This window comes from Marmota marmota, unplaced genomic scaffold, assembly GCF_001458135.2.
Source record: "Marmota marmota marmota unplaced genomic scaffold, marMar, whole genome shotgun sequence".
Classification (NCBI taxonomy): domain Eukaryota; kingdom Metazoa; phylum Chordata; class Mammalia; order Rodentia; family Sciuridae; genus Marmota; species Marmota marmota.
This window is the reverse complement of record NW_026000016.1, coordinates 27848949-27873313: the sequence shown is the minus strand read 5'-3', so window position 1 is coordinate 27873313 and position 24365 is coordinate 27848949. Positions and strand designations below refer to the sequence as shown.

Genomic DNA, 24365 nt, shown 5'->3' with positions numbered 1-24365 from the left:
GAAGTAAGATATATTTCAATGTTAGTTATCAGTATCAAAACACCTAGCAAAACTACTTGCCCAACTGCCAAAGAAATTTAGATCTTTTTACTCATAGTTTAGATTTTTGTAACCTCAACAATGGTATTTCATAAAAGCATGATGTAATCCATTAACCTAACAGGATGAGAAATGTAGTTGACCACCATTATATCTTTTGCTGTCATTTACTCAACACATAATTAGCAGAATGTCAATGTATTCTACTCAGAATAAATAAATTTGAAGACCAAATCCCTTCCCATCAAATTATATCCAGGAAGTGTCCAACATATACAGAGAGCAAAAATAATCCTAATGTCACCATATAGTGGAAACAGCAAGGATTTATATCCTAAATCCCTATATTTTGCAGCCTTTTTCCTTGAAGTAGTTTCTTGTTTCTGTTTGTTTTCACATAACCATAGTTCTGTAGTACTTTAATAGGCTCACTAAAGATAAAAGATGAAAAAATATCTCATATTTCACAATGAAAACACAATGAAATATTAACTACTAGGGCAAAAACCCATTTTCTCTCCTTAGGAGAGGTCCAATGTTCATGAATGGATATATCTTAGGCAGTAGGGTTTCCAGTCAGATGCCTAGCAACTTACTAACTGAGGTCAAGAACTTGCAACCTCAAGTTTGTCATTCTCCAGCCTAAGTCCAAGACTCTGACAGGACAACAGATTTTCTGGTAACACTTTAGAACAATTCTCCTCCAACCAAAAAGTAAAGCCCATAGTAATGACATACATCTCTGTGTTCAAGCTACAGCACCAACTCTACAATTTTTGAAAGCTCATCAATAACTGAATTATATCCAGTTATGGCACTATTTATTTGATCATGTTTTGGAACCACGCTGCTGTTTGAGTAGAACTATATATCTTCATTTTTAAATATGATCTTTACCTATCACAGATATTATTCCCTTTGTCTCTCTCAACAAATAACGTCATTCCACAATTAGATGCTATGACCCACTTGGCTAAATGTTTTCTCTAAAAACATGCTGGAATAAGAATAAATGTATACTTCAATCAAAATTTGGAATCAGCTGGACACTGTGGCACATGCCTGTACTCCCAATGGTTTGGGAGGTTGAAGCAGAGGATCATGAGTTCAAAGCCAGCCTCAGCAAGGCCCTGAGCAATTCTGGGAGATGTTATCTCTAAATAAAATACAAAAAAAGGGCTGGGGATGGGCTCTGTGGTTAAGCACCACTGGATTCAATCCCTGACACCAAAAAAAAAAAAAAAAAAAAAAGGAGAGAGAGAGAGAAAGAGAAAGAGAGAGAAACACACACACACACACAAAACTTGGTATTTTTGGAAGGTTCCTCTGCAAAAAGTCTGAGGCAGTCACTGGTAAAAAAAATCTCTCATTAGAGGCTGGGGCTGGGGCTCCATGGTAAAGCATTTGCCTCGCATGTGTGAGGCACCGGGTTTGATCCTCAGCACCACATAAAAATAAATATACTGTGTGTTCATCTACAAATAAAAATTTTTTTTTTTTAAAAAAACCCCCTCATTAAAAAAAAAAAACAACAATAAATAAGGCTGGGATTGTAGCTCAGTGGCAGAGCGCTTGCCTAGCATGTGTGAGGCATGGGTTTGATCCTTAGCACCACATAAAAATAAATAAATAAAAACAGTGAACAAACAGAAGGAAGAACAATAGAAGAAGAGGAACAGTGGGGAGGGAGGAAAGGAGGGAAAGAAGAAGTACTGGGGACAAATGGAACCAATTATATTCCATGCATGCATGACTATGTTAAAATGAACCCTAAGGTTATGTACAACTACAATGCACTAAGAAAACCATTTCACAAAACCCCTCAACAACCCACTCATTGTTTCCTGAATTCACATGGTATCTTCCCACCTCTGTGTCTTTACTAGTGCTACCTCTTACACCATTTGATTCTAAAAGCATTATCCCTGGACCAGCAACATGTGCATCACCTGAATAATTTTTTAGAAAAGCATTCTCTGGAAATTCTGGATTTTCTAAAGCAGAAAGGTCAGGGGTAGGTCCCAATGATTTGCATTTTTAGCAAGCCTTCCAGTACCATGTTTCTACACTTAGAATACCTTCCTCTGAACTTCATTATCTGTAAAGGTTTCTATTACTTTAGGATTTTTTGTTTGTTTGTTTGTTTGTTTTGGTGGTGCTGGGGATCAAACCCAGGTCCTCTTGCATGCTAAATACATGCACTACCACACTCCTACCCCACAAGGAATATTTTAAATACCCTTTATGAATTGTTTCCTCATTCCCTGTCACTTCTGACTATTAATACTTCTCACACCAATCTACACATATCACAAAAAATGACAGTCACATCAAAGATTACAATGAGTTTGTGTGCATTCCTCCCCAGTGCCACTCCACCACCAACTGTGAACTTTTTATGTTTTTAGAGCTAGACATATAAAAGGTATCAATAAATATCATATAATATTCAAGCTGGTAGTCAATAAACACTGTTTATAAGAAGATGAAACTGCAGCGAGCAGTATGAATTCATATTGTATTTATGATTTAGTCTAAATTCACTCTGGCATACTGACCTTAGGGGCTTTTTCAGCTTTCAGCTTTCGAACCACTTCCCCTTGTGCAGCAACTTTATCATATAGAGATTTACTTTCTGAAGTATTTGCTGGGGATGTAGAAGAAACACTCTGTACTACTGTAGTAGGAGGATTCCCAGGTTTATATTCTTGACCAGTTTTCTCTTTAAATTCAGCTTTCAAAGCTAAAAGCTGTTTTACAGCTGCATCTATATCATCCTTTGTTGCTTTCTTGGCTTTTAATTCACGTACAACATCCCCTTGAATAGCCACCCTGTTGTAAAGGACCAAGGAATCTTCAGATGTGACACAAGTGTTATTCAGAGAAGGTGCTGGTCTTTCCTTCAGAGGAGCAGTTTTCTAAAGAAGCAGAAAACCAGAAGTGAAATAATTCATGTTAAATGTATTTCCACAAAGTTATATCAAACTGTTTTGGGCTGTTTAAAGTAAAAAACAAACTGCAAAAACTTCAATTCTTCAAAAGTTCAAATAAACAATAACATTCCTAAAAATTTATCCTAACCCCCCTGCCTCCAAAATGACAGAAGTAAACAAAGGTGGAAGATACAGAGATATCAGCATTTTAATCATAGGGGAAAAAATTAAGAAACACAAAGAAACCTAAATCTTTATCTTTGTGGAACTAATTACAGAAACTATGAGCATCCATTAGGTCTAGGGACAAATCACCACTGCAACAAATACTGGCTGTGCAATCTTTAATTCATTATTTATGCTATAACAGAGACAAGTGTATTTAACCCATCAGGATGATGGGAAACAGAAAGTCATAAATCTGTGTAAAGGCCTTCTTCACAAAGGCTGAAAATAATAAGAATTAGGTATCATTCTTAATTTTTTTATAAAGATGAGATATATCTAGATTATTTATCAAGGAAGAGCTCCATTAAATACCATAACATAATTGTAATTCATCACTGTAAAACTGTTTCCTTTGGGCAAAATTATACACTTACAGATACACGTTTGCATATAAGTATATTCAACAAATCTAGAGAGATGCTCCCTAAAATCATCTCTATAAGTGAATAAATAATCTTTTTATTTTCAATGTCATGTTCTCTTCTGCCTAGCAGGCTTTCCTCACTACTGAAACTCTTTCAAATTTCAAATCTGGCTCACCTTATACCTTCCCAAGATTTTCCTAATTTTTCAGAATTTCATCTGTATACATGGAGACATGTACTACACTCCAGATTTTTTTTCTCTCTATCCAGTACTACATACTGATTCAAGACATCTTTATCTAGATAGCTAAGACATGCCTACAGTTATATCAGAATTACATTTCATATAGCAATTAGATTCTAAAGTCAGCATGTAAATTAAAAAATATTTGCATTTGCTCAAAATTACTCTCTTAAAATACTTAAAAACACTCATGATTTATGGTGAGGTTATATATACACCCACAAAGAGCAATATGCATATATAAATGTATTCACATCATATAGTAGGGAAGAATAATAATCCAGGGAGACACTAATATGTCAAAAATATATACTCTGCCAGGCACTGTGGTGTACCTTTAATCCTAGCTACCCAAAAGCTGAGGTAGGAGGATTGCAGGTTCAAAGTCAGCCTTAATAACACACAACATAACAAGAACCCATCTTGAACACACACACACACACACACACACACACAAATTCTACTTCACTTACTTTCTAATATGAATCGACTCATTTATTTTTGGTAAACAGAGGGACATTAGTATAATATTGAAAATTTACATTAATTATATGTGATTTTTTTCCTGAGTGTGTAAGCTTTATGTCAAAGAAGCATAAATGAGAGAGCTTTAAAACTGGGCATGGTGGCTCACACGTAAAATTCCAGTCACTCAGAAGGCTGAGTTGGGAGGATTGAGACTTTGAGGCCAGCTTGGGCAACTTAATAAGATGCTGCCTCAAAATAAAATGAAAACCAGGTTGGAGATGTAGCTTAGTGTTAAGAGTATTACCCAGAGTAGGAGGTTTTGTATTTAATCTCCAGTAATGCAAAAAAAATTAAAACTAAAAATAATCAGTTTTAGAAATACCTGATAATCTTGAAAACCTTGCATAAAGTACCCCCAATTAGTGTAGGTGGTGCTTTAAAAACACTGTTTTCCATAACATTAAGCCATCTGATACAGATACAACCACATACTAAGGAATCTTCAAAGACATTGCCTCCTATGTTAGAGCATAAAAGACTGAAAAACACTAACAAGCCAAGCCCCCCTGCCTCCCGCCCCAAAAATGGAAAAAAAAAAAAAAAACCAAAGGTATACCCTGATCAACCTTCAATTTTGACTACATCAGTCTCCATTCCTGGCAAATACCCTTGAAGACCACAATCAAAGCAAAAGCATTCTCCTTAAGAATTAAGACTACAAAGGAGCTCTGACTACCATACTGGTTACAAATACTAGTCAACTGTACTTGAATTTCTATCAGGATTTGGGCAGGTTTCAATGCATGTTCACAGATTTTTTGATATTCCTTCCACCAAGAAGTGGGTCTTTGTTCCTTCCCTGTGATCTGGGCAAGTGTACAACTACTTTCACCAAAGTGTACAGTGGAAGTAACTCTATATGAGATCTGCAAGGCTAAATAAAGCGTAACAGATGATGTTGCTTCCATCTTGTCTACTGGACACTCACTTTCAGAGACCTGAGTTTTCATGTAAGAAATCTTACTACCATGGCACCACCATGCCAGAGGCCACTTGTAGCTAGCTATTCCAGCCAACATTCACCCGAGTTCTCAGCCAACAGAGCCAACAACAACTGGTATCCAGGTGAATGAACTACCTTGGATGCCCCTCCCAGTTGATTTTTCAATGGTCCCAGCCACATAAAATGCCTGTTTTTGGAGGTCGGAGTCAACCCTATTTTCCTTAACCAGCCCTGTTATTTTTAGCATGTTATATACAGAACAAAAAGTTCTTCAAGAACACATATTAATTTATAGCATAAAAGTTCAGTAGATTAGACAAAGGGGAATGAAGGGAAGAGGGACAAGAAACAGGAAGACAGTGAAATGAATCTGACTTAACTGTCCTATGTACATATATAAATATGCCACAATGAATCTCTATATCATGTGTAGTCACAAGACTGGAATCCTAATTAGAATAAGATGTACTTCATGTTTGTATAAATATATCAAATTATACTTTACTGTCATACATAACTAAAAACAACAAAAACAAAAAAAGATGAGAGGTGAAGGTGAGAACTGAGACCAATGAGGAAACAGTAGTCAAACTTCTCATCTTGTACTTATTCTTTGATACACACTATGACAATCTCAAAGTGTGATCTTCAGATCATCCCCAGAGGGTTTAGAGAACACTTTCAAAGGGGGTCCAAGGTCACAGCTATTTTTATTACATAATTTGTCTTTTGTTCTCATTCTCTTCATGAGTGTTTAGTACAGATTTTCAGAGGCTCAAGTCAGACATTAAAGAGAAAACTATACAACTCTTCTAATTTTAAAACTTTGCTTTAGAAAATACATTTTGCTTTAGAAAATAGCTTTATTAATGTTTATTGTATTTGGATTTATTGTTATTTTAACATAAATTAATAAATTCTTCTAAAACTTCTCAATGTTATTTTTTAGTATGGTAAATACGTATAACCTATGTAAACGAAGAATTTTTAAGGAGTCCCAGAGCTGGGGGTATAGTTTAGTGATAGAGTGCCTGCTTAGGCCAAAAAGTTTAGGAATTGCTGGTATATACTTATTATTATAAAATAACTGCACAAGGGTATTTGTTCTTAAATGTTAAATATGTTAATTTTTATTTCATTCTTAAAATGATACATAAGTTGAAAAAAAATCATTAATTTTCATTCTTGTTTCAGAATGAAATTTAAAATTACCTTTTCAGAAAATATCTTTTCTTCAATTTATGTGGATTATTTTTCAAAGAGATACCAAGTATTAGGACATAAATATTTATCTACTTGTTAGAATGTAACTACTTAACGTAAAGAATTTCATTTAGACTAGAGGTGCCATGAAAATACTTCTGATAAACTAAGGGTGCTATGAACTGAGAAAGTTCAAGAGAACTGTAAACTAAATCTGTAAAATAAACCTGTCTCCCTATTTCTCTATACATGTCACCATCTCTCAAATCTACCACCTTGTACAAGGACAAAACCTGTGTTTCCATCTAAAATGTCCCTCCTGACCTTCATTGCTAGGCGGACTCCTCACTCTTACACAGATTACTAAATATTACCACCAAGAAGAAAATGGATTAGAAAATGTTCATGCTCACATTTTCCAAGTCAAGTAAACATTTTCTCATTAATCACATCATAGCAGCTCCTGTCCCATTTTCCTTTTCTGAACTTTAAACACCACAGGGAGTTCTTTTCCAAGAGGCACCAAAGTTCAGTAAAAAAAAAGTAAAAATAGGGAGCCAAAAAAATCAGCTCAATGTTTTAACTCTGTAACTTGGGAGTTTTGTGATTTCTGGCAAGGATCACCACTACCCACTTATAAAATGAGAAGCTAAGAATAGATGTTCATCAACATATTGGCTGAATACAATGCTCCTAACCAAATTAGACTAGCTATTAAAAATATACATTCTCTAGCCAGACATGGTGGCAGACACCTGTAATTCCAGCTACTTCGGAGGCTAAGGCAGGAGGACTGCAAGACTGAAGACAACCTAGGCAACTTATCAAGACCTTGCTTCAAAATTAGAAGGGCAGAGTGGGAGGTATATCTCAGGGCTTGTCTAACATGTGAAAGGCCCTGGGTTTAATTTCTAATACTGTCCAAAAAACAAAACTCCTGCAGCTCTATTAGGAAGAAAAAAGAATATCTTTTAAAAATATTCTTTTAATGTAGTCTTTATACTTTTTGACATGATAAAATTAACTTTTAAAAATCATAACCTAAAAAGATGACAATGATAACGAAATGCAAAAAAAGTAGCAGTTATGGTCTTTCTTCAGTCTCAAATATGAGTCATTTATACAAATGCATATTATAAACCTTAAGATAGAAAGATCAGTGATTTTCTGTAGACAAAGTGAATATTTACCTCATTTTTTGTGGTTTCCACTTTGGCCTTTTCCTTTGACCCAAATGTTGGCATTTCCTTTGTATGTCCATCAGGAATGTATATCAAAATGCATGGGGCTTCTTTGCAACTATATGGGCTAAAAAAAAAAAAAAAAAAATGAAGGGACAAAAATTTTATCTGAACAAAATCATATAAACAAAAAGCAAAAGTGAATTCCCAGAGAAATTCAACATCACAGAACTAACACTTTTCAAAGTAGAACTCATTCTCTTACTATTCAAATCAGAAGCTCTTCAGCATAGTTCAAAAACAGTAAGTACATGAATTAAAATTAGCTGCTCTTGTTACAAACTTCCAATTTATGAACTTTCATAGGTACAAACAGCTAATCCCAGGGCAAAAGTACATCTATCCTGCCTCCAACAGAAACAGCATTAGTGGATATTAACTGGTATACCTCTCAACTTAAAGAAAATTCATCTGCCATACCACATCTAATCTGCTTAAAAGAAGAATCTCTGTAAAATATTTATTTTATGAGAATTTTTCAACTTTAAAGGGTACTGTAATTAGCTATGATCCACTTCCTCTAAGACTATCACTTCTGCAAATTTGGTGTTAAATGCTAAAGTAAAAAGAGAAAGAAATAATTTACTAACAAGTTCTATCTCTTCAATATTTTTAATGCATTTTTTTAATTGTATCCTTTTTTTTGTACACAATACCTCTATTTTATTTATTTATTTTTATGTGGTACTGAGGATCAAACCCAGAGCCTTGCACATGCTAGATGAGCACTCTACCGCTGAGCCACAAGCCCAGCCCCTCTTCAATATTTTTAATAGCTTGAAATAATTCATATGCCCCAAAATTCATTATTTTAAAAAGTACTCCATTCAGACAGATATAGTTCTCAGATGTATGTGTGTGTGTGTGTGCGTGTATACATATAGTCACATTTATTTAGGGTGTCAAATATATTGTTATAACCTAAAATAATAGCTGTTTGTCAACCAGTAATCATTTAAGACTTTAAAATAGATACAAACTCTTAATTCCTTTAAGACTTAGTTTCCCTAAGGGATAAAAACTAACAAATACAAGAAAATTATCTTGATAGATAAGATCAGATCAATACTTCAGACTTTGCTTTGTATCAGTTTATGAAGTTCAAATAACTTTGACTGTGCTAATTATAGTAAATTTAATCACAAACACAAACTTTTTGGGATTTACCTTCTGCAAACTGTCTAAAACTTACTTAGACATTCAAAATTTCTTTACATCTAAATTTAGCTTTGTCCTCTTTCATCTTGGACTTTAGCACAAGAAAATTACTTTACCAGACAAAATATTTTCTGATCCAGGTTTCTCTTCTTTTTTTTTTAATATGTTTTTTATTTGTAGATGGACACAATACCTTTATTTTATTAGTTTATTTTTATATGGTGCTGGGGATCAAACCCAGTGCCTCACAAATGCTAGGAAAGCACTCTGTCACTGAGCCACAACCACGGCCACCAGAAACATTTCTTTTAATTTCTAATTTTCCATTCTACACCTATAACCTTCTTTTATGTTTTCTTGTTTTGGACCATTTCTTAAATTCATATTCTGAAACAATCCTTATAAATGTTAACAAATATCATCCCAGGAGAGGGTTGGATAATCCAGCATATACAAAAACTGTGCTTTAATCTTTTTTTCTCCCAGGTTGAATTCAAGGGTTGGAGCATAGGATATTTTTTAGTCTGATCTATCTCCCTTATCATTATGACAATGTCATAAACTTCAAGTGAGTTCCCCACTGTCAACTGTACCCAGAGGCTCCTTTTGTGCCTATTTCTTATACTACGTACATTGATATGCAATGGAGGAGGCCTTGTGTTTCTCCTTTGCTAATAAAGCAATACAACTCTTTTTCCTTTTTCTCAAAAACAAATAAACAAACAACAACAACAAACAATTCAATGGTTATACCAAACTATTCGACCATTACCATGTAATTTTAGGACATTTACATTATGTCAAAAAGAAACCAAACCCTTTATCTATCACTCCCCTGTCATCCTCTTCTTCTAGTCCCTGGTAACCACTGATCTACTTTGTTTCTATGGGTTTGTCCATTCTGGACATTTTATAGATGGAATATAATCTGTAGTCTGTTATGATTTGCTTTTTTTTGATACCAGGGATTTAACTCAGGGGCACTCAACCACTGAGCCACATCCCCAGCCCTATTTTCTATTTTATTTAAAGAAGACAGTCTCACTGAGTTGCTTAGTGCCTCCTGGTTGCTAAGGCTAGCTTTGAACTCATGATCCACCTGCCTCAGTCTCCAGAACCATTGGGATTATAGATAGGCATGTGTCACCACGCCCAACCATTGTAAGTGGCTTCTTTCACTTAATGTTTACAAAGTTCATCAGTGTTATAGTACTTCAGTCCTTTTACAGATAAGCAATACTTAGTTGTATTAATGTACTGCATTTTGTTTGCGTGTTTGTTAGTTTGGACATTTGGGTTGTTTCTATTTTTTGGTAATTATGAATCATGTCATGGGCATTCATGTACAAGTTTTTATGTGACATTTTCTTATTCTTTTTGAATATAAACATAGAAGCAGAACTGATGGATCAAAATGATAACTCTAGATCTACTTTTGGAGAAGCTACCAAACTGTTTTCTAAAGTGGCCATTTTACAATCCTACATCAACATAAGAGCTCAAATTCCTCTACATTCTCTCCAACATTTGTTATTATCTGTTTATTTTTAGCTTACACAGTGGATATGGAGTGATTATTTCACTGTGGTTTTGACCTGCATTTCCCTATGATATCAAGCATCTTTTTGTGAGATTGCTTACCATTTGTATATCTGCTCTGGAGAAATGTCTATTCAAATCCTTTTCCCATATTTAAGTGGACTGTCTTTTTATTGAGTTACAAGAATATTTATTCTGAATATAAGCCCTTTATCAGATATGTATACAAATATTCTCTCTTGTTCTTTTTATCTTCTTGATAAAAAACACAAAATAGAGCTGGGGATATGGCTCAGTGGCCAAGTGACCCTGAGTTCAATGCCCAGAACATCCTCCAACCCAAAAGAGAAAGCACTGCCAAGGTTATATAGTTTCTTGTTTTGTTCTGACAGTGTTATAATTTTTGTGTTAATATTTAGGTCTCCATTTTGAGTGAATTTCTGTATATATTGAGGCAAGAATCCAACTTTACTCTTTTGTATGTGGCTATACACTATCTATTGAAAAGTCCAACAACTTTTTGATAATAAATCAAGAACTTACTCTGTTACTCTAGTTAATAATGCCACCACCATCACACATTCAATGAGAACTCCCTAAGGAGCAGGCACTGTATACTGTTGCACGCATGAATACATGATCTTTTTTGACTAAAAGCAAAGTGTCAAGATGAATAAGAAAAAAGTACCTCTCTTAATAAGCTTATATTCTAGAGGTAGAAACAAAATAAACAAAAAGATACAGTTTAGGGATGGGGTTGTGGCTCGGTGATAGAGCGCTTGCCTAGCATGTGGGAAGCACTAGGTTCAATCCTTAGCACTGCATTTAAGTAAAATAAAGATCCACTAATAACAAAAAAAGTGTATTAAAAAAAAAAGATACAGTTTTAACAGTGTTTAATAAATATGCTAAGGAGAGAAATGCCAAATGCTATGGTGACATAGGTTGGGTACCTAATGAGACTAGAAGAATACAAAAAGCTCTGGAGGAAGCACGTTTTAAAGGGCAATTGAGATGAAGATAAAGAAGCAGAGTCATTCCAGGAAAAGGCCCAGAGTTTCAAAGAAAACTGATGCTTTCGGAAAAGTCTACACAAGTCCAGTATGTTGAACATGGGGAGATCAGGGTGACGAAAACTGCAACAGTTATGGCTCAAATAGGTAGAAAGACAATAATGACCTTGTATTTCAAACAAAAATTGAGATTTTTAACTCTGAAACTAATAAGAATTTTTAAGCAGGGGAAAAAACTGCTAAAAATAGTTACATTGAATTTTCCAGACTGGTGGCCATGAAAAGCAGACCAGAAAAGAATAAAACCGAGTAGGTGTGGGGGCACACACCTGGAATCTCAGCTACTCAGAGGCTAAAGCAGGAGAATCACAAGCTTGATGTTAGTCTGGGCAACTCAGCACAACTCTATTTCAAAATAAATTTTTTTAAAGTGGGATAGAAAAAAATAATTTATTAATACTCAATGTACGCTATGTTATTTCAATTAGTTGTTAAAGTAAATTACTTAATTCTGAAATATTAAATATAAAACATACAATTGAGCAGAAATTGATTAGGTGTGATATTTTAGTGAAAATCCAACTTTTTAAATAAACTCTAAGAATTTTAAGCATTTTTGTTTAGATGTCTAATTACAATTACTTACCTCACAGGCTCATAAGGCTGATCACATATGAAGAATCCTCTTCTCTGGAGTTGTATAATGTCTCCTTTTTTCAAATCCTTAAGGCAGGGATCCCCTAGCATTAGTTCTTCATGCTATAAAGACAACATAAGACCAAAATCACTTTTTCAAATTAGAGCACAGACAACTCTAAAATGCAAGCAGTTTTAGTAGTAGCTGAAATAGCCTCATTTTAAACAGAAGTGCTTAAAAGATTACTACTTAAACACAAAAACTGAAACAGCAATCTGTGAAAATAAATCAGTCACAAGCCACATATGAGGTGTGACTGTAATCTTAGCACTCAGGAGGTTGAGGCAGGAGGATCAATTGAACCTAAGAATTAGTGACTAGCCTGGGCAACATAGCAAGACCCTGACTCAAAGTTAAATTAATCCCCCACTATAAATATAAAATACAATGGAAGAAACACGTAACAGACTAAACTGAAAGGCATAACACAGTGCAGGGGCTCTGGAGCTAAGGTGCATGGGTTTGAATACAGCCTCACTTCTGTCTTCAGGCAAGTTACTTCACTGTTTCACTATCATTTATAACATGGGAACATTATTGTTTAACATCTTTTTATTTAAATAAAATTCTATGCCTCTTTTTTATATTACTTGAGAAAGCAAAATACTTAAAATTGATTTTATAAATGTTAAAGAAAAGTTCATATAATAAAGAAAGATGAAATATGGCTTCTTTTAGAAGTTACCTTACTGTTCTTATTGACATACTGCTTAAAATCCTCATCTTTTCCTAGCACTGGCTTCGTGATCAAGTGCTCATAAGTGACACAGATTGCTGGAACTGGAAGAGCATGTGTAGTTTCAGCAAGCCAAGTGATCTTGGTAGTTTTCTTGTAGTCTTTGTTCTCCAAATTCAATTTTGCATCAAGAGATACAATTTTTCCATCTGCATTTCTAGATATGTTTGAAAAATATTCAAAGAAAATAAACTATAACTGCTATATGTGCATTATTTTATTTGACAATAATTAAATTACTAGAAAATAATTTATTATTTTCTTTTGATGGGCTGGGTGTGGTGGCACACAGCAGCCTGGGAGGCTGAGGCAGGAGGATCTAAGTTCAAAGTCAGCCTCAACAACTTAGTGAGACCCTAAGCAACTTACCAGACCCTGTTTCTAAAAAATGAAAAAGAATAAGGCTCCCTTTCCCTCTTAAGTACCCCTAGGTTCAATCCCTGGTACCAAAAAGAAATTTTCTTTGGAAAAATCTGAAATCAAACATATATTTGAGGGGCTGGGGTTGTGGCGCAGTGGTAGAGTGCTTGCCTCATATGTGTGAGACACTGGGTTCAATTCTCAGCACTGCATACAAATAAATAAAGGTTCACTGACAACTAAAAACAAACAAAAGAGCGCCTTAAAATATATACATATGTATATTTGAATTTTTAATATATGCCAGGCATATATTAATAAGAGGAATAAAATGTAATCTCTGCTATTGAGGTATTTGACAACAGATCCCTACACATGATGAAGAACATGAATATACTTATAAATTTAAATGACCTACATTAAACATTATAAAATACAACATGTTATATTTAAAAATATCTAACAATTACTTGCATCATATGTAATAACACATAATGCAGTTCAGAACTTATATAAGTCTCAAGCATACTATGTCCATTGGTATGAACTAATAATAAGCATACATAGCATATTAATTAGAAAGTAAAATTCATCATTAACATTAACCAATTTTAAAGTAAATATCAGGAGAAAGTTTAAATATAAAATCCTGTTCAAAGCATCCTCCCACCAGATAACTAACTATACAATGACATGATAAAAATGATGTCTAAAGCACTATTTTTTGTGTCTAGATGTAGGCATTTTTAATATCACAAATAAAACATATCCTGATAGACTATTAGTAAACTGCAACATATATTTTAAGAAATTGTGTCCAGAGATCGCAGTATCTATGTATATCTGGGCAGATTTACTAGTCAGCAACATGAATTGGTCTGAATTAACTAATGTTTAATAAGTAATGAACACAAAAGACTTTTTTCCATATTTATCTGAAAACAAACAAAAAAGTTCTTACTTGTATATTTTAGTAATGATGATGTTGCCCCAATTTATAAATGTAACCATCTCACCCTCTGAAAAAGTCTCTGCATCAGCACCTTCAATGAAAACTTTGGGGCTATACCACACAGGCTTCAAGCCAACATCAGGATTCTGGTGAATGTAAAGAAAGGACAGTGTTGGCTGAAGCAATAATTTATTGAACCCAGCAGTAAAATTCATTCATTCATTTTATTCTTTAACCAAAGTGACCTGTATTATCACACTTTAAAAACTCCACTAATATATTAGAAAGAAAATGCTTTACTTTTCTGCCATACATTTACTTTAACATAAATAGTCTCAATTCTGATTTTAGCATTTAAACAGTTAACAGCTGTCAGAAAAAGTCACATTGGCCTCAGAGTAGAAATGCTGTTAGGTGAGACACCCTGACTCTAAGATTCCTTGTAGCCTAGGACAATCTAATCACTCACTGATTTCATACCTAAAACAGTATTATATCAGAAACTGCTTTGCTATCCTCAGAATCTCACTGATTCTGCACCAAAGGAGAAAAAAAGTTATTCCTGCTCAGTGGTTATAGAATTTATAAAAGAAAACATACTACCGTGGCAGGAAATTGTGGACCTTTCATATTTAAAAAGCCAAACTTTGAAGAAAGTATAACTGCCTTTCCAGCGTGCATTATTTATGGAGAATAAGAGATATGGAGAATAAAAAGAATGCTGTCTTTGTTAGGTTTCAGTTTTTGTTTGACAGAGTTCACAAGAAAAAAATCTGTGAGAAGACTCTTTGAAAGAAATGTAAACTGTAATTGTTTAATCATTGTTCAATGACTGTGCCAATGCATCTGAGAAAAATGTAAATTATAATAACTAATAATACAACTGAGCTTAAAATGGAATGCATACTGATTAAATACAGAAAAATAAATGAGGGAAATATTAATAATGACAACTCCACACATCAAATTAGTAGTCCAGTCACAGTTTAAGAGTGTGTTTCCTAACCAGGTATAGTGGCGCACATCTGTAATCCCAGAGATTCAGGAGGCTGAGGCAGGAGGATCGTAAGATCAAAGTTGGCCTCAGAAACGTATCGAGACCCCAAGCAACTCAGCAAGACCCTGTCTCTAAATAAAATATAAAAAAGGGCTGGGGATGTGGCTCAATGGTTAAGTGCCCCTGAGTTCAATTCGTGGTACCAAAAAAAAAAAAAACAAAAAAAAACAAAAAACCTCAAAAAAAGTGTGCTCCCTAATCAACTAGTTATTTAACAATAAGCAGTACTTAGGAATTTAAGCTATTTGATTACAACTGCCATCTTAACAAATAAGCACTCAAAAAATTTGATTCTTGCTGGGTATGATGGTGCATATCTATAATCTGAGTGATTTGGGAGGTAGAGGCAGGAGGATTCCAAATTCCAGGTCAGCCTAGCAACTTAGCTAGATCCTGTCTCACAATAAAAAATAAAAAGGGCTGGGGATGTAGCTCAGTGGAAAAGCACCTCTGGATTCAATCTCTAGTACCAAAATTAAATGAATACATAATAAAATAAATGTAAATAATAAAATAATTTTTAAAAGTAGCTAACGTCATACATAGAAAGACAATTATATATGGCTACAATTTAGAATGTTCGTAGCCCTTCACATCTTTTCAGCAGACACAACATATTTGTTTTTTTTGTATGTGGTGCTGAGGATTGAACCCGGGCCACACACATGCCAGGCGAGCGCGCTACCGCTTGAGCCACATTTCCCCAGCCCCCCATTCACTTATAATAGACTTACATCTGTTACTACATGAGTGAACTGTCTATGACCAAAGATTTTTAGACAACTTGCAAAATTAGAAGTGGAGGGCTGGAAATATAGCTCAGTTAGTAGAGTGCATGCCTTGCATGCACAAGGCCCTGGGTTCAATCCCAGCACCACACACACACACATACACACACACACAAAACCAACCCATATTTTTGCTTGAAGACTGTCATCCAAGCAGTTACAACAACAATCCTGGCTTACCTAAAAGGAACTCTCTGCTACCCACATCTAAGATTTAAATTTGAAATTCAGATGGATAGTAATCACTATTACTTCACAGATATTTTCCAAAATGCACTGTGACAGACTCTGGAGTTGTGATTCAATATTAGCAGATCTAAGGGACAGGGGCATAGCTCAGTGTTAAAACATTTGTCCATCATGTGTGAGGCCCTGATTTTGTGTCCCAGTTCCATCACCCCCAGAAAAAGGAAAAGTGTGTGTGTGTATGTGTTTTGAATGTTTTGGTTTAAAGACAAAGGTACTATTAACAACCTAGAGAAAAAATGTTATCTTAGCTTCCAAATAAAGAATGTGAATTATAATATCTCATCTTTCAGAATGATTCCAGGAAGAATCTCTTTTTATCTAATATGTTTATCTCTACAGAATAAAAAATGAGCACCAAGCATGTAACAGCTTTGTGCCATATTATACAGTGGTCAAATCAATTTCTCCAGTAAGAAACTTACAAAAAGATTTGCTTCAATTGGCATCAAATCCTAACAAGTAATGCTAAATTGAAAATTATCCCCAAATCATGCTACTTGCATAAAGTACATTTTTATTTTTATAATCTTGATCCTTCTTTTAAGAGAGAAAACATTAGTAAAACTGTAGGGTGACCTTTGGGTGTTTGGCTACTTCTTTCATCTCCTCCTGAGCTTCAAGGACATTCACTGGGATCACTTCTTTCTTCAATAATGCAACATATCGTGGAGCCACTGGATCAATAACCTACAACAAACACATCTTCATATTAAAACACTGAAATATTTTGTAAGTATCATAAATAAAATAAGTAACAGAACAAGAACACTAACTGGCTTTGTTACTGCATTTACTAATTTTTTTTGTTTATCTTTTTGAATATTTAACTGTCAAGTCGGAAAAAAAAGAAAACAATCATCAATCGAGACAACATAAAGGATTTAGAGTTTCTTCCCCAAGAATAACTATTGGCAAGTGAAGAGAATCCAACTTAATTATACTAGAAATATTTTGAAAATAATCTTTAAATTTGGTGTTTGAAGGTAGGAGAAATCTTGTAGGATTACACATTAATCTCTTTAGGTAAATGTGATTTTCAATTTTGTATTGTTGGAGAAATCCATTTTAAGGGACTATAGATATTTCTGTTTTCAGTTTAATTTACTATCTTCGGTATTAGGCAACACATTACCATCAAAAGCAGACCGACATTTGATCACTATAATAAGGCAACTTTTTAGATTAAAAGTATAAACAAGATAATTCTATTGGTCTATGTGCACATTCAGGTTGGGAATCCCTAATCAGACAGAAAATCCAAAATTTGAAACACTTCTGATTCCAAGCATTTTGGATAAAGGATACTCAACCTGTGTATACAACAATAAGAACCACTATATTTCCAGTACCTAGCAAGGAACAAATATCTGCAGAATAATGGAATGAATTGTCATACTTATTACACTATAATCTTTCCTACCTAAAAACAATAGGAGTAACCCCTTCAGAAGTCTACATACTTCTCTCAGTTACTATTCAAATTAAAATTATCCATAATAAACAATTACCATAATTAATATTTAGATACTATATAAAACCTTTAGCAAGAAAATACAGATAAAAGCAAATACAGAATCAAATGCACTAGTTTTTTGTTTTCCCTACCATTTAGAAGGGTGCAGGAAGTGGCATGGCTAATTAAACTTTCTTTTGTTTTACATTTTTTACTGTTACTATTGTCAGACTGGCTTTTCTTTTGCTTTGAAGGTATTTTGAATAATATGGAAATTCTGAATAAACTCAAAGAATTCATTCTCAGAAGACCATTTATGCAAAGCTTAAAAGTACTACTTAAATTTCCCTCTTCTGCTACACCTCTCTGCTTGTATTATATGCCAATATTAAATTAACATCTAGTCTCGCTAGATTTTACTGTTTACCTGAATTTTCCTAGAGGCTTAAAGGTCATTCTTACTAGTTACGGGTTCCTTCTCTCAGCTTCTACTAAGTAAAAATGATACAAGATTTTATTTGTGACAACTCAGTTTATTATTTAAGCCACCAATATAAAATTTTTTAAAGATGCTACAAGACAATCCTATCTTAGTTCCGTTCACTGCAGCTCATTTTCCACAGCTGACAAAAAAAGTAAAAGACTGTTTCCAATGGTGGACTAATCACTGAGGCAACTGTGAGCACAATCCCAGGCCACTTAAACCTAAAGAATTATGGTAACATTGTCTGAAGTAAAGTCTGGAAATCTAGTTTTAAGCAAGCATTGTGAAGGATGGTCAGGACCAGGCAAGACTGGCAAATCTTGGATTCAGAAGTCCTTTTTTGCTCTAAAATTATATAAATCTAAAAAAGTCTCTGCTTCAGCGGTTTTCAAAGAGGTGTCCTGGCAGGTATCCAAGTACATGTGATTAAACAGAGTAGGTCTCCAGACTCCTTAATATACTTCAACCAGAACAGCTTCCTGTTTAATTTCTGGGGATTATTTCAATTTTTCATTGTAAGACTACTTCTTTGAGGGCAAGGGAGATAAGTTTCTACATTCTTTATTAGTTGGGGACAGATGCAAGGGGTGAGAGGGATGAGAACCAGGGAAAACTGTTATTTCACTACTAAAATACTAACATACATTTTTTTACATGAAGCAGTAAATATAGGTTCAGAGAAACATATTAACAGGTCTGAAATGAACACCTAAAAGCTGTGACTCTTCTGCCTGGACTGAAAAATTTAAATCTTAATAAAACTAAAGATAGCTAGACATAGTGGTGAAAGCCTGTAATCCCAGCTACTCTGGAGACAGAAGCAGGAGGATCACAAGTTCAAGGCCAGTCTGCGCAACATAGCCTGAGTTCAATGGGGGTAGACACAGAAGGAGAAGGAGAGAGAGGGAGGTAAAGAGAGAAAATAAAATTAGAGGACCAGTCCAGGAGGTCTAAAATACGCACAAGAAAAGTTCCAGAGAGAAGAAAGAAAATACAGTTAGATAGAGGCTGAGGTTACAGCTCAGTGGTACAGCATGTGCTTCCCATGCACAAGTCCTTGAGAGAAAGAAAAAAGTAAAAAAAAAAAAAAATCCCCAGAATTTAAGGAATGAGTTTCAAAAGCAGGACCCACATGCCCAAACTGGGAATACTATCATGAAATTTCAAATTAAAAACCAGGTTATTGGCAAGGTCTCAAAAATCTTCATTTCACACTTCTCTTCTCAGGGAGCTACCAGAGGGTATACAAAAGCAAAGCAAGAGGGTAAACAAAAAAAGAAAAAAATAGCTCAATGATTACTAAATCTCTTGTACAAAAAAAAAAAGGAATAGCTACGCTTGGTGGCATATTCCTATGCATAGTTCCAGTTATCTAGGAGGCTAAGTCAAAAGAAATGCTTGAGTCCAGGACTTTGAGACCAGCTTAGCAACATGGACTCTGGTCTCAAAACAAAAACAAAAACAAAAACCTAAGAGGGAAGACCCAGAAAACAGGAGACCATTACAGGGAAAAGGGAATTCCCAGGGAATAAAGAGAGACCTGAACAGTCAGCTATGTCTCAGAAGCAAACAGGCCACTAATCTAGATCCCAACAAAACAGCATAAAAACCCTGGCAGAAATGTTTTCATGATGAAACTCAAAGAACACAAGAGATACATGAGCATCTTGGTAGGAAATTCAGTAAACCCACTGACTTTGAGAAAGAATGAGAAAAGTAAACAAATAAGGGGGAAAATGACACAAATCAACCATGGAGGAAACCAAAAGGTGATGAGAAAAATTAAGAGACCTAAATCCTCACATTCAATCATGAGAAGATAACTGATCACACCAAAAACTAAAAACAAAAGTAGTAACATTTCATTTAGCGATAGCATTTCATTTCATTGGGGCAATAAATGCCAAAAGAATTATCTAAGAGAAATGAAAGTGTTTCTCTAGAAAAAGAAAATGGAAGGAATGACAGGGGATTATGTTGTTTAACTTCAACAGATCTTACAGAATTATCTAAATGAAATATATTTCATACATTTGAATCATATAACTTGATTAAAACTTAAATCTTTGGGCAGGACACGGTGGCCCATGCTTGTAATCCCAGTGACTCAGGAGGCTGAGACAGGAGAATCACAAGTTCAAGGGAAGCCTCATCAATTTATTGAAGCCCTGTCTCAAAATAAAAAGGGGTAGTGGGAATATAGCTCAGTGGTAAAGCGTGCCTAGATTAAATCCTTGGTACCCACCCACAAAACTTAAATCCTTAAATATTGGATTATTAATAAAAGGTGTATCAAAGTTAACTTTGCCTGTAATTCTATTCAGATTTATTAGTAACTGCAGCAACAGAAAAAACCAATTAATAATTCCTTTATGATTGAAAAATTGACTAAACACAAAGGACTAAATAAAATAAATTCAAGACACATGCAAGACAAGCAACTATTTCTTGAGACAAGACATAAGCACAATCAAGCAGCAATCCCAACAAAGAATTTACAGAACACAATCACAGAAACCAAAGTTTAAAACATGGCACTTTTAATGATTTGCCTTATTATAGTGTCCAAGCATCTGCTTCCAATTAGTAATTAACAATGTCAATATGCAATATTCCTCATTTGATTTTTCAGTTAAACAAAGTCTTTTTTTTAAAAAATAGCTACATTCAATAAGACACAGAAATTACCATTAATAAACCTTCAAAACAACTCAATAAAAAATGTAATTTCAAAACTCTTATGTCCTCTAAACCACACAAGGGAACAGCAGAATGAAGTTAGTCAAGGCTTCCCTTTGTCATTAAGACAAGAGGACACATTTTATAAAACTAGGAATAATGCATTTTCAGTGTATTTGTATGAACAAGTCTTTTATATAAATGTGATTGTGCTTCAAAGCTGTATAACATCTCAGGTCATAACATGTAATATGCTAGAAGCTATATTTAAATAAGGCAAATAAAAGCATTAAGTAATACCTTCTTACAGAGTGCTCGCAGCTTGAAAGCAGAAAAATGAAATGCAAAGTGTTCATAAAAGATTTAAGGAAAAAACTACTATCATTTCCCTGACCTCCAAGTTTGTTTCAATTATTGGTACTTGCTGGAGTAGTTATTTAAAAAAGGAAAACATTCCATTTTCCTGAAAGTCTGCAAAATGACAATACTCTTCACAAATTTTTCTCTACCATATGCACACTAATGAATTCTACATATATACATTACTTGAGTTAGGCAGGAGGAAAAAGAACTGAGAGTTAAGCATGTACCTTTTTGTTAAATGCCCAGATTTTGTCCCATTCCATGTTTACAACTGAACGTGAGGAGCCCTTGAAAAACAATAATAAAGTTAAGAATAAATATTATTAAGTAGAATTGTTTTTTACTTAAAGTCAAGCTCATGTTTAGAAAAAAATAAACTCTAATATTTTCAAATTTAAATTGTTACCTTTGAACAGTTTTTGTCAAAGCTCAGTTTACAGACTGCTCAGTCAACATCGTGTATTTTACTGAGTAAAAGATTTCAGCTGCCTTTGTCTAATACTAGCTTAGGAATTTAGGCCATTACCAATTTTCCACTATTATAAATATGTGCTAAACTTACTCCCTTTGTAAAATTTCTGCCCTTGTAACATAAGGCATAAATAGGGAATACAAAGAACAAAGATAATAATACCCAGAGGGAGATTAACTGAGATACTTGAGAATTCAAACAGACACTAGAAAAGAAACCAAAACTCACTTGAGCAGCAATAAACTGTTTCAGTCCTTCAACTGTCATCCCTCTTCTTAGTACACCACGAACTGTGGGAAACCTTGGGTCATCCCTGGAAAATATGTATAATTTTTAAATACCAAGTTTGTTTCTTCTTTTCAATGTGCAGATACAGAGAATAGAAGATACTTATTGAATTATAAATTGTATTCAGCTTATTAAATATTTGGTCTAAGAATTGGTTACAGTCATTGGAGAGATTTCAGTATCAATGCACCCAAGTCCATGAAAGAGAAAAACTACTTTCTAGTTACATGTTGTTATAAAATAAATGCATTTCTGGAAATAGCAAAAGTACATTTCCAAAAAAAATAAGAGGGCTGGGGTTTTAGCTCAGTGGTAAAGCACTTGCCTAGCATGTGAGGCCTTGGGTTTGATCCTTAAAGATAAATAAAGATATCGTGTCCATCTACAACTAAAAAATACTAAAAAATACAATGATGAAATATTGATTACTTTCAAAGAAGGAAAACACACGCATTAATACATCTTCATTTGGTTTTATTTAACAAATATTCAAAGTTCAATTCTACATATGACCATGAGAATCAGAAATGATATGCCATCTGTGTATAAATACACATGTAAGAATGTATATGTAGGTAACTGATATTCTGCAGGCATTTCCAAACCTCACTAAGTTTGAAATAGCATATTTTGTATGGGGTCCAAGATAAACCTGCCTTTTTTCAGCTCCATAGTAAAAAAGTAAAAAATATATATTTTGCAGCTTGGTCACCAGCATGTTGATACTAACATAAGCTAATAAACAAATTTTTGTTAACCTACGCTGGGCTTGGTGCTGCATGCCTATAATCACAGCAGGTCAGGAGGCTAAAGTAGGAAGATTCAAAGTTTGAGGCCAGTCTCAGCAACTCAGTGAGACCCTAAGCAACTTGATGAGCCCCCGTCTCAAAAAAATGGTAAAGCATTCCTGGGTCAATTGTGAGCACCACGCCCCCCCCACCAAAAAAAAATTTTCTTTGTTAATGTAGGTTAAAAAGAATTTTTTTTAGACTTTTTAAATACGATAACCAGGCTTCTTTTACAAATACCTGGCTAGGCTTAACGTGGTAACATACACCTATAATCAACTACTCAGGAGACTAAGACAAGAGGATAGAGAGCTCAACACCATCCTGGACAACTTAATGAGACCCCATCTCAATATAAAATAAAAATGGCCTAGGGATATAGCTCAGTGGTAGAGTGCTCGCCTAGAATATAAGAGGCCATGGGTCTGATCCCCAGTCCAAAAAACAAACAAACAAACAAATAAATAACAAAGATACATGGATATAAAATCACTTTCATTTTTAGACTTATCTTTCTTAGGGAGCTGGGGATACAGCTCAAACACTCTACTCAATTAGTAGAGTGCTTGCCTCGTATGCACAAGACCATGGGTTCAATCCCCAGCACCGGGGGAAAAAAAAAAAAGAATTCCATGTGGAATACACTAATATGCTACAGAAATTTAAAACTCTTTCTACGTCTGAATCTTTTGGGAATTGCTTCACCAATAAGATGGGTTCTCACCTGAGGCAGAGACCATTTATATCCTTACCTTACCTCAGGAGTATTTTGGCTTCTGTGAATGAAAAATCTCAGAGTCATAGCAATGTAGAAAATGGTAATCAGATCTACAAAGAAATAAAATCAAAACCACTTTTCTATTAAAAACTTTCCTAGAACTCTTGTGAGTTCTGTAGAGGATATGACCTCATGTATGTGTTTCATTCCCATGTGTCCTGGTCCACAGTAGGCATCCAAGTTTGCAGCATTAAAACAAGGAGGGGAAGCCCTAATGTACTAGTTGAAATGAAGGTATGAGTCAGGAATCCTATAGGCTTATTATACCACCTTCCAGATCTAAAGCAGGTAAAAAAAAAAAGAAAATCACTGGTATAGGTCTTTTGTTTCTTTGTCAATTCTAGGTAATATTAAACGTACCATCCATCAACCAGTCCTTCGTTGACAAACCACGTGAGTTTTCTTTTGGACAGCACTGTGTTGTTAAGATTTAGTCTACTATATTCCCAAATATATGGTTTTCTTATTCCTAAAGCTTCAATAATCCAATAAAACTGCTCATCTCTGTCATGATATTCTGTTGTTCTCAGGGCATGTGTAACACCTTCAATGCTGTCAACTATGGGGCAGGCAAAATCATATGTAGGATAAACACTAGGGGGAAAAAAAAGAGAATGTTTAAAAATCAACATGCAATATTTTACCCTTGTCAGAAAAAGTATTTACAAGCAGCAATACAAATCTAAAACATACATTATAAGAGTTTCTTAAAAACAGATTTATGACTCATAACTCAAAATATAACAAAACATTATCAGCTTTTGAAAACAATGGTCTGCTGGGTGCA

General features: G+C 34.4%; 1 protein-coding gene across 3 annotated transcripts in view; it reads right to left on the bottom strand.

Moving 5' to 3' along the window:
* Eprs1 (glutamyl-prolyl-tRNA synthetase 1) overlaps nucleotides 1-24365 on the bottom strand; it is a 73607-nt gene that overhangs the window by 29894 nt on the left and 19348 nt on the right. For 2 of the 3 annotated variants that reach the window (XM_048809346.1, XM_048809345.1), the window contains exons 10-19: nucleotides 23939-24172; nucleotides 21953-22037; nucleotides 21480-21539; nucleotides 21190-21210; nucleotides 16850-16960; nucleotides 14189-14325; nucleotides 12817-13024; nucleotides 12081-12193; nucleotides 7674-7791; nucleotides 2598-2957 (exon numbers count right to left, since the gene is read on the bottom strand). In XM_048809346.1, coding sequence (XP_048665303.1) covers nucleotides 2598-2957; nucleotides 7674-7791; nucleotides 12081-12193; nucleotides 12817-13024; nucleotides 14189-14325; nucleotides 16850-16960; nucleotides 21190-21210; nucleotides 21480-21539; nucleotides 21953-22037; nucleotides 23939-24172 — 1447 coding nt within the window. The remainder of the gene's footprint in view (nucleotides 1-2597; nucleotides 2958-7673; nucleotides 7792-12080; nucleotides 12194-12816; nucleotides 13025-14188; nucleotides 14326-16849; nucleotides 16961-21189; nucleotides 21211-21479; nucleotides 21540-21952; nucleotides 22038-23938; nucleotides 24173-24365) is intronic. The other variant, XM_015483633.2, reaches the window with a different exon arrangement.